We start from the raw sequence: 11,279 nt of genomic DNA on the forward strand, positions 1-11,279 counted from the left end.
TATAACAGTGCTTCACAGTCTTCAACTCAAGCTGCCAGGTCCAGATGACTGCTACACCCAGGAGCAGCCATGCTGCAGAAGCTGACACATATTACCAGGGTACAGACAGGAAGTCCTGCTCTGATCCATGTTCTCCCACCGAGCAGCTTCTAGAGTGATCACAGGAGGAGGGAGGCAGCCAGATACAGAGATCACACTGCTAAGTCTGACTGCAGCAGAACAGGCCTCCTCATACTGCTTGTGGCACAGCTCCCAGTAATCCTAGAAGCAGAAATCCCTCTCAGGTAATTAAAAGCAATATAAAATCCCAGTTAATTAAGGTAGAGTTGTGTAAGAGACTGAAACAGCAAGAACAAATGTCTGAAGTACTCCACCTCTGTCGAGCAGCCTGCATAAGGATGCAAGAGCAAGGCCGTAACACTCCTGCAGCTCAGAGATGCCTTGTGCCTCAACGAAGTTAATATACAGGTCACTCAAAACCAGCAGCTTTAACCACAAGCACAGGCTTGAAGCACAAGCTGCAGGGTGACAGCACAACCACTCAGTGGAGTTCCACCAATCACAGCAACAGATCCAAGCTCAAGCTTCCACCCATTTTTCCCAACCTGAAATAAACACACTCAGTAATCACCATTAGAATTTATTTTTCTTCATAACTGTGTAGTTTTGAAAATTCTACAGTAATGAAGAAGTCAGGCTACTATGTTCTTGAAGTGTGGAAACAGTTTGCAATTAACAAAGACCATGCGCTACAAGTGAGGAACAGGCCATTGACTCTTCAGCTGGAATATACAGACATGTTCAATAAATACTGATCACTTTAACACTTAAATGGAATGACACGTTCAGATTTCTACACAGTTCACTATGAAAACAGCATGGTAAAGTTACAGAAAAGCTTCAACTTTAAGGATCCTGGTTTTCTTTGTTAAATTAATGACTCTGATTGATAGAAAAGAGAAATGCAAGATCATTTGAAATGAAGTGTCACCTGGACAACTTTCCCTCCCCATTGTTGGTAAGCTCCTGTTATCAAGATAATTTCCAGAGCTGGCAGTTAAGTTAAAATATATAAAAGAATCCCCCCCACCATTTTCAGTAGTTGTTGCAGGCAAATATATTCATGAATTTGGAATGGGTTTTCAAAAACCATATCTTGACATTTATTGCTTTTACTTGTAAACCTGAAATCCAGTTTATTCCTTTGAAGAGTGTCAGAAGTACAGAGTCAGCGAGATATATGTTTTACTTGTATCTTTGCATTCTGGTTAAGAAGAAAGAAAAAGACCCACACTCGAGAACACACATACACCTCCATCTACAGAATAGCCTATACAGACTAAAGCAGAACAAGGTAAGTCCTAAAGTAGCAGTATTTCAAAACATCAGTAGGGTAGAAACCCAGCTCATCCAACAAATCTGAAGCCTTTTTTCCTCTCCCATGCCTGGCCATAGTTTAGCTGGTATGTCAGGTGGTTTGGCTCTCCTGCAGAGAGGAGCAGCTTCTATAGATCCAGATTTCGGAGAGACAAGAGATGTGTTTTACTGGAACTGACAGAGGCACAGTGCCATGAATATTCTTCATGCTTAGATCTATTTAGGTTGTTTCCCAGCTGCTAAAGGAGGAATGTGAGCTGAGGGCAGGAATCCATTCTCGTTACAAGTACTTCATGGTTTTACCACCAGTTCACTAGCAATGTAGTCTCAATACAGACCACTCAAGTGAGGGATATGGAGGATGCAAGAGACCTACTTGAGACACTCCAGCTCACTTTAAGCATTGCCAGCTTGAAGGTGTTACCCAGCAAAAACTGCCTAAACTGCCAACTTGCAGATCTGAGGTGAAAAGGGTGTACTTTTAATAGACAAATTTGCTACAAGACAGTTGGAGAGACTGCATTCCATAGGTTTCTGTCTCTTCTTCTTCTACCCTCCAGAAGAAGAGACAAGCAAATGCTTTTAAGTTAGTATGTATTTGTGTAAACACCAGAACATTTTGCTATACAATAGAAAAAGACTGCTGCTTTTATGTTCTTAGAGGAGCCCTGAAGACATCGGAACACCTGTATCCTGCAATTATTAATCTGTACCACGTGCATTTCCTGTTTTGTACACAAACTGAAAGCAAGCTTGAACAATAGTAAATAGCAACTACACTCCTGCAACAGGTAAAAATGCTACGTTGCAGCTGCTTACTCCTTTGCTTTAGATATGTAGTCAGCCAGTTTGTTGATGCTATCCTCTTGCTGTTCTAGAGCATCCAGTATGATGCCCATCGGGGTCTTCTTCAAGCCTATTCCTTCCATCTTGTTCTCCAGCTTGTTCTTTATGTTCCGAAGCCTCAGAGAAGCATGGACAAACATCACTGCATGACAGAAACAATTATTAATAATTAATGCCCAAGGAATGCATAGTTCTTGCAGCACTGCAGCACTCCAGCACCATGATGGCACTGGAAGAAGAGGAAGTCTCAGTGACCACTTAAATAATCGCAGGTACCCACTTAATAATGACATTAAAGATGGCTTGTGCTGTTTTGCCTCCCTCCCTGCCCAGCTTTGTTTTGAGGTCATTTAAACAGAGGTAGTGAAGGCAACAGCCAATTTAAACTCTGCAGACTTAACTGAGAAAGCCCAAGTCACATCCCCTTAGGCCCCCAGAGCAGAAGAACACTTACAGAGGAGAGGAAGCGTGATCCCAAACATGAACACCATGACATCTCCCAGGTAGGAGATCAAGAAGTAGCTAGACAGCATAATGACCACTACAAATGAAGTTGGGTACTGCTTCTTCAGCTTGCGGAGGATATCCTTATTGTGCGATACCCACACAAACCCCATGAATACCAGCACCACCACAGTACCACCAATGAGCATATTCAGGGGACTCAGAAATCTGGAGAGGAGAAATAAGAAAACAGAAGTAAGTGTCTCATTTCGGAGCCTTCATGACCTGTGTTCATATAGCAAACATCTAGTTCACTGGTAACCTGTTACTAGGGAGGTAGGGCATTAGGAATTCAGTTGTTGCTGTCAAGACCTTTATCAGCATCTACTTTTTAGGCAGAAGCCAAATAAAGCAACAAGTGCAACTGATCAAGCAACCCTTAGCAGTGAATTTAGAAGTTTAGATAATATTTTGTCTTTATGTTCTCATCCTGAGCATAGCTGAGGATAATGACAGTTTCTGCAGCACCTCATTGATAGCAGCAATCACTACCAGGACCCCTCCTACCTGTGCAATCACTACATTCATTTGATATCAGACCCAGCAAATCCCAAGAGCAGATGGAGCCAACAATCAGCTTCCCAAGGGATTGCTCTGCCTACACATGACCAAAATCAGGCTCAGCCCAGACCTTCAGATGAACTAGCTTTTCAGATTATCTCATCTGGGTTTGCACAATAGGAAAAGTAGGGGAACATTGAGTAAAAAAAAAAAGTTACTTTACCATTTCTTATTTCTGAATAAGCCTTTTTGCTTTACACCCAAACAAATGATTTTGCGAACCTGCAGAAGGAGCTTACCACTGTCAGCACAAGAAATGTAGCCCTGTCCCAAGCAAGCATGCCTAAGAGTCAGAAGGAACTGGAGTACGGGTCAAAAGTGGAGCCAGGCCTGGCAAGAGAGTCATTGCTGAGGTTTGTGTTCTATTATAGTTACCAAGCAAACCAAGCTACCAAGTGGATCAGCTCTGGACTATAAACAGCAAGTCCCATTTTTGGGCCAGGGCAAGAACATCACCTGCTCAAACCACTTCACAAGTATTAAGAGCTCGTTGAGAGTCAAGCTTTCAGCAACGACTTTGCTTAGCGGTACTCACATAAAGTCCAGGCTCCATTGTATTTATTTATACTGTAATAAGTGATGTGATTTCATGTGCATTCTGATTTATTTGCTTATACGTGCACAGATTTAGTTACACAGCAGCTGAGGGCTCTGAGTTGCTACAACTACGACAGTAGCATAACACTGCCCTGCTGAAGCCAGATGTAGTCAAGATCTCCTCTTGTAGACTTTACTGTTCCAAAGCTAACAGGCACAATGACTCACCACTCCATCCCACTGCTGAGGAGGATGCTTTGGTTTGTGGTCTGTGCTTCATATCCGGCATCAGCAAAAGAAATCTGCTGCTAGACTGGTATGCCAACACCCTACCTGCTGCACCAGAGAACATTCTCCTAGAGAAGGAAGAATCCCAAAGCACTGTTTCAGAGGACAGACTGGCTCTTGATTCTTTACGTCAGTTGTGCCAACAGGAGATAGGACAACTGCATAGAAAGAGATTAAAATTCAGACTAGTTCCCCACCTGCTTCTGCTACTCATGCTGAAAAGCCAACAGGGCTTTTTGGAAGTGGTGACAGGGCAGACTTGCTTGTTGCATCTGAGTCACTCCCTGTAGCCAGCCAGATTATATTTAGCTCTGAATTGTCAATCTAAATTTTCCAGGCTGGAAAAAGTGAACAGCATTGCTCTGGAAGGAAGTCGGTTTCATCTGTGCTCCTCTGCAGCAGGAGAAGGAGGGTGACTCATGACTGGACCACACTAGCGCCTGGCCTATATACGCAGTACAGGACCTATGAGATTCTTAAGGCAGAGCTCACCTCCACATCACTGCTATCTTGGAGCAGAAATGGCCAAACTTGCCCAGGCAACTCACAACCAATTCTTTGTTCCCAAAAATCTGTGCAAAAGATAACCCTGGAAGCAACAAAGGAATAAACAAAACTCCCCTCTACAATTTTCCTGTGTCTGTTAAATACTCTCAAAGCTTTATTTTCCCTACTCTCATTACAACTTCAGAAACTGGTGGTGAAGAGTAATTCCTCTGTATTTTTAAGGAAGAAACCAAAGACTTCTCTGTTCTATGCTTCTTTCTGGCACTACACAGGTTCTGTATAACTGACTGGGATATGAAGAAAAACAATCCAACAATCAACCAAAAACCCAGCACACATTTGAAAGTTCACACTTTCCTGGGGAAAGTTATTTGAATTACATGTTTTCTGAAGTGGGCTGCATTCCAACGGGTACAAGGAAACAGTGAACATAAGTATCAAATGAAGTTATTCAGAGCCACATGAAAGCAGATGGGGATAGCAGTTGCCACTAAAAACTGGTATTCAAGTTATCAGCCATGTGTCCACAGACTTCAGTACTGTTGATGATGGTACTGGATAGGGTGTCATATACCAGGCTCCCTTTTACTGCTTGACTCACCCACAGCATAACTTGCAGCACTAAGATTCTCATAGAAATTCATATACAGAAACTTCTCCAGCAATGGCATTTTTTGGGAAGGCAGACTTCCATTACCCAGTTTTGCTCATCTCTGTTGGCACACTGCTCTCAATAACACAACAGCTGAGGACAAACAAGGAAAAAACATGAACATGTTTTAGAATGCCAGTGTCTGGGGAAAAAGAGCTGTACAGCAGCCCAGGAGTCACCTTATAGTTGAACCACCAAACTGCTATTAGCCTTACTTATGTAGAGATCAGAATACAATATGCCAAATTTATGCTCAGGCAAGAAGACTGGAAGGCTTTCAAAGCTGCAGAGCCAAGGTAAGTGACCAGCCATTACATATGTTACAAGATACTTTCTAAATATAATTCCCCTTAGGAGGGATTTCAGACCTCTCAAAACCCTAAAAATGCAATGCACGGCACTATTAGCATGGCAATGGTGTGGTAACTTGAGTTTACATTGCTCAGATGACTTAGGGGTAGAAAAACTCTTTTGGGGTTGAAGAAGAAAACCACTAGCTTTCATGACTCTGAAAGGACTCAGTATGACAGGACTAAGTAGTATTTGGGGTGCTAACAGCCCAGAGCATCTTAGCTGGATGATCTCCTTCACTGCCTTCTGTATAAGACAGGTTACAACCCTGGTAGGATGCTGTGACCTCCAGTACAGCTGAGACAAACTGACAAGGAAAAAGCTGTCACCTAGGTTCAGTTCCAGCAATGCTGCAGGGCAACTTGCAATTGCACTCCTGCTGCCCTTCAGAGATCCCTTCCGAAATCTGCTTCGATACAAAGTAAAGAGATGGGGAAAATAAATAAAAGAAACATCCTGCCTGGCTGCAGGAACACAGGCCTTGTCCTGCGCCAAGTAGGAACATAGGATACTGTGTTTGGGAAGTAGGAGCAGAAGATGGCAGAGATGCTAGCACCTAGGGGTGCAGTTGGGTGGAAAGTACTGACAGCTACCTCTGGCCAGTAAAACAGATTAAGATGAGATACCTTTTTTTACTGGATTCATGTTTCTGTATTCTGTCCTTACATGTATCATCAGATAGGTTAAATTTGGTAGTTGCAGGAAAGCCCACAGAAGCCCTGCTTTCAGTGACTTGTCACATTGCTTCTTTTTGTCAGGTAATTTCATGTCTGCACACCTGTGCACAGCCTTAGAGCAGAAAAGCAGAAAAGGTGGCAAGTTATTTGAAGAATATATGGCTATAGCACAGGGGGGAAAAAAGAGCTGGGAAAGACACAGCCTTCATGCAAGACACGAAGCTTCCTACAGCATGAGCCCAGAAATAGGACAGACCACATAAAAAGCAAAAGCAAGTTAGCTTCATCCTTAAATCATCTCCATTTGGGATGACTGTCTCTGGGTAACTATTCAGCAGCTGCTGCCACATCTGTTTCTCTTGCATGTGACCAGGCAAGTCTGAACAAAAGCCCTGAACAGAAGACTTGCAGTCTTTGAGAACATCATCTTTTTACACAGAGCAGCTCCGTTAGGCCATTATACCAAACAAGCATTAAAATTCACTTTTAGAAGACCTTTTTCTCCATCATGTTCTGAGCAGAGGGCAGGCTGGAGCACTTAAATGCTTCCTTCCTCATTTGTATTCATTTAAATAGCTTTAAAGATAATGTTCTGCCTCCTCTCTCTTCAAACTTTAGCTTCACTGCAGTTATATAACTGTAACTGGAGGTAGCACTAAAACTATATATGGCATATTGTCCCAGGTGATGGCCCTCAGCATCCACAGATAAAGTAATGCTTCTGTACTTACTGTTGCTCACTTGCATTGCTTTGAGGAGCCAGATTCCTTCCTGTAGAATTCCTAGATCTTCATGAAGTTATGTACTAATATCATTAGACAATGTATGTTTTAAAGCAATGTGTTTTGCTCACTCATTCTTAATCTTTCATCATGCATTTGAGAAACTGCTCTGGTGTCTTTGCTGCTCTGGTGTCTTTGTTTTGGCAAGGGAATTGCTACCAGCACGTCAGCTCAGGTAGTGGTCTGGGGAAGGAGAAGAGACACACACTCATTGATACGGGTTTGCGGAGATGGACTGAAGGTGTTTTAGAGAAGTGGCAGAGGTAAGAGCCATCAAACCTCAGGCTGTGCAGAAGACATGCCAGAAGAGAATGAAGAGTTTCTTAGATGCAGCACTCTGACGTCCACCTTTTAATACTGTCAGATTTAGAAACTAATTTTTAGCAACTACATGGCAACAAAAGCCTAGAAGAAATGCCATCAATTTAAGTAGTTAAGTTTGAACTGCAAGACAGAGCTGCCTTGTTGGAGTAGGTGAAAGCATGGACAAATTCCACTTATTAACCAAAGTGATTGTTCGAGGGGAGCTGCAAACTGCTGTGGGAGGCACTCATTTTAATAAGTATCTGTACAGCACACAATGGCAGGGCCCTGGCTCAGGGTAAGAACAGGCAAACCAGGTCCTGTGCAGCTGGGAGAAAGGGCACAATTTGACTTAGTAAAGATCTTGGGTTGTATCAGCAGTCTATTGCAAAAGAACTGGGGAAGGGGAAGAGGAAGAGGGAATAGCATGCTAGTTAAGATTCATTCCTTAAGGAATTTGGAGGGTGGGTGGAAGAGACAAGGCTGCTACCACCAGCCTGTGTTAGCACTAACTAAGTTTCTTGTTCACTGATTTATTTTTTACCTAGTCCTGTAGGCTGAAAGTAAAATCTACATTATTGCAAAGCACAGAACATCATTTACATGTAACAGGAGCTATCAGAGAAGGTGGATGGAAGGAGAAAGGCAGGCAAACGATACAGCAGAGACCATTACAATTCCACTCACTCGTAGTAAGGTTATTCCATACCATGTAGAGAGACAGTAAAAAGCTGGAGAGGTAAACTTTGTTATAATAGAGGCAGTAAACTGAAGCTGTGGCAATAAACACTGTACTTCCAGTATTAAGAACACTCTAGGCTATGATTTCCACGTCAGCTAGCACCACCACAGCTACCAAGTATTACAATAGCTGAAAATACCATTTCTGTGTTACAAGTCTGTGTATATAATTAGATGGTTTAAAAACAGGTACAGTTGGTCACAGGGTAAGTTTAGTTCTGATCACAGGAAGACCACTCCATCAGCAGTTTCAATAATCCTGCTGTTAGGCCTATGTACAACCCCGGAGTTCCTAAAAAGCCATGATTCACCACTGATCACTCAGGGATTCCTGCCTATTGCAGAATGAAGTGCAAGACAGCAACTTAGTCATCAATTTAAATATATTGGGAAAACTTACTTTACCTTTCTCTCAAAAGCAAGTGAAAAATCTAATTCAAAACAGGATAGTTTCTGTTATCCTGTTTCCTTTAGAGTTCTTCTCCCACGCTTTTTTACTTCAGTGTTGTAAGAATTGAATTCATCACATAAAAAAGGCTCTAAGACAAAAATCTCATTGCAGGTTTTCCTCATCTGCAAGTTTTCAGTTCAGAGGGCTACCTCTCAATGTTAAGATATTAGAATTGCAGTTCTGATATTATTCTTCATCTCCTGTGGCTCTCTTCCTCCTCCATCTCCCAATCCAGGAAAATAGGGGGAAATAATCTGAAGATGTATTACCCTTGATCTGAAGAGATTGGAGTTTATAAGGAGGAATTTAGGAGACTGAATAAAAGCTGCTGCCATCACTGTTTTCCAAGCAGAGGTATCAAAACTGTTTACATTCTTTCCCCCATCTTGGGGAGAAGAGCTGTCCCCCTACTTTGCAAGCCCACTGTGATTTATCTACTCATTTAGAGCTGGCTGCAGCATCGTGCTGCTAAACAATTGTAGATGAACACAGTATTTTGGACCAAGGTGTTATAAGAGCAGTAAGACTGCGGAAATCTCATTTTTACTAGCTTGTTCTGTCAGGCTCAGGTTTCCTGCAGAGAATAGGGAAATAACCTTATAATCATCCTTTGAGTCAAAGCCTATGTGACTTTTCTTCAAGTATTGCTTTAGGGTCTTTGGTGAGAAAGCTCTTAAGCACACATACAGCAGAAGCTGATGATTAAGCTTTTAATATGGCAACTGGAATACTTCACTCTTAACAACAAACAATGCACAAATGCAAATGCTTAAATTGGAGAGTTGCCCAGCCATTAGGCCAGAATGTTTTTGGCTGTAGTGCATCGCATCTTATCCTGCAGAGGCTTAAAATTCTTCCCCTAAATCCATTCTTTTTGTTTTTGCTAAGCAGTCAGCATCTTGATAGGGCTCCTGAAGCTGCTGACCCAGTATCTAAGTTGATGAAGATTCTCTGGGTTGCAGGGAGCTTTGGCCTGTGATCCATGAAAGGACAGGCTGAGAACGCTGCTTTTTCTTCTTGATTCATACAGTAGTGGAGGTCTGCATAGTGGCATGGGCTTTCTTCTTAATTTTGTTGGGGATATATTGCTCTCAGCTTAAGCGGCCACACTGGACGGATTTAGTGAGGAAGCACAGATCACTGCGCAGGATGCAGCTCAGTTTTGCAGACAGCAGCAGCATTCGCACGCAAACCCATTGCTACTTTCTGCCAGCGACAAGCTGGGGGTGCCTGGAGCCCGTTCCCGTGGGCAAAGAGAATGATGAGCAGTCCGTGGAAGAGGGAAAAAAAAGGGAGTCCTCCGACCCACCAGTAAGTAAGTCCTACACCCTCCTCCTAACTCAACACGCCCCATTTCCACAAGAGAGGCTGTAACCAAGGCCTTAATATTTTAAGCGACACAAGGTAAATCAGAGGCTTAAGGAGCGGCAGCGAGAGGCAGCTCCCTACACCCCAGCATCCCACCCGGCAGCGCAGCGCGCAGGGCCTACCCCTTTCCCATGTCACCGGGCCGAGACGCAGCGCCACCCGCCCGGGGAATGAGGCGTCCCCCCAGGGAACTGGGCCTGCCCGGCCCGGCCCCTCCACGCCCGCCGCTGCCGGAGGGAGATCCGAGCTCACGCACTGACCCCACGATGGAGACGACAGCGGCGGCCACCATCAGGTAGTTGGTCTGGTAGTAGAGCAGGTTGCTGACCACCCGGTTGTTCCATTTCGAGATGTCCTTGAAGTCGGGCCGGGCGAAGCGGTCCGAGCCGGGGAAGAAGTCGTCCCAGGCCCGCAGCGGCGCCACCTGCACCTCCATGGCTGCCGGCACGCCCCGCCGCGCAGGCCTGAGAGCACAGCGGCACCACCCCGGGGCGGCCCCGGCCCTTCCTTCGCCCGCCGCGGGGAGTGAACGCCGCGGAAACCGCGCAGGAGCGAGCAGCAGCGCAAGCGAGAGGCGTGTGTAGCGCTGCGTGCCCAAGAGAGGCAGCTGCTGCCGGCAGCGGCCGCTGTGTGGTCATGGGATCGCGGCAGGGTTTGCGTTGGGAGGGACCTCAAAGCTCATCCAGTTTCCACCCACCTTCCACCAGAGCAGGTTGCTCCAAGCCTCTGTGTCCCACCTGGCCTTGAACACTGCCAGGGATGGGGCAGCCACAGCTCCTCCGAGCACCCTGTACCAGGGCCTCAGCACCCTCACAGGGAAGATTTTGTTTTTCTAATGTACAATCTAAATCTCCTGTCAGTTTCAGGCCATTCCTACTTGTCCCTCTCTACATGCCCTTGTCAAAAGCCCCTCTCCAGCTTTCTTGTCAGCCCCTTTAGGCACTGGAAGCTGCTCTAAGGCCTCCCCAGAGCATTCTCTTCTCCGGCTGAACAGCTGAAGCCCAGCTCTCTTAGCCTGTGCTCTCTCACCATAGCAGAGGTGCTTCAGCCCTCGAAGCACCTCCATGACCACCTCCAGACTCACCCCAACACCATTTCCTCAGAAAAATATGACATACATTTAACATTCAGTGACAGATACAGTTCACATCCTCTGTTGTGGGCCGAGCATGGAGGAGGGGGCCATGGAATGTCTGACCCAGCCAAGGAGGCACTGGGGGGATGTCAAGCCATCACAGGGTGGTCCTGCGATGGGATGATTGGGCCCTAAACCTTCTGGCTTTGAAGGGGAGGGTCATTGCCAGCAGCCACAGTGGCTTGAACCCCATCAGTCC

At 45.0% G+C, this 11,279-nt stretch overlaps 1 protein-coding gene across 1 annotated transcript; it reads right to left on the reverse strand.

Moving 5' to 3' along the window:
- Window positions 1-624: 624 nt before the first annotated feature.
- On the reverse strand, window positions 625-10,578 carry ARL6IP5 (ADP ribosylation factor like GTPase 6 interacting protein 5). The gene is made up of 3 exons (XM_061455764.1): window positions 10,206-10,578; window positions 2,678-2,895; window positions 625-2,365 (listed from the first exon to the last, which is right to left on the reverse strand). The coding sequence occupies exons 1-3, from the start codon at window positions 10,379-10,381 to the stop codon at window positions 2,193-2,195; spliced, it is 567 nt and encodes a 188-aa protein (XP_061311748.1). The 5' UTR covers window positions 10,382-10,578; the 3' UTR covers window positions 625-2,192.
- Between the last annotated feature and the right edge of the window lie 701 nt (window positions 10,579-11,279).

The sequence above is a fragment of the Pezoporus flaviventris genome, unplaced genomic scaffold (assembly GCF_033815535.1).
Source record: "Pezoporus flaviventris isolate CSIRO_AGI_PZ_B2104156 unplaced genomic scaffold, CSIRO_AGI_Pfla_v1 ptg000021l, whole genome shotgun sequence".
NCBI classification, from domain to species: domain Eukaryota; kingdom Metazoa; phylum Chordata; class Aves; order Psittaciformes; family Psittacidae; genus Pezoporus; species Pezoporus flaviventris.

Excerpts from the sequence above, each read along its gene's own strand:
- ARL6IP5 (XM_061455764.1), bottom strand. The coding sequence starts at position 10,381 with ATGGAGGTGCAGGTGGCGCCGCTGCGGGCCTGGGACGACTTCTTCCCC. Across the intron at positions 2,896-10,205 it reads GCTGTCGTCTCCATCGTGGG|ATTTCTGAGTCCCCTGAATA; the intron begins GTCAGTGCGTGA and ends TCTCCTCTCCAG. Across the intron at positions 2,366-2,677 it reads GATCACGCTTCCTCTCCTCT|TGATGTTTGTCCATGCTTCT; the intron begins GTAAGTGTTCTT and ends TCTGTCATGCAG.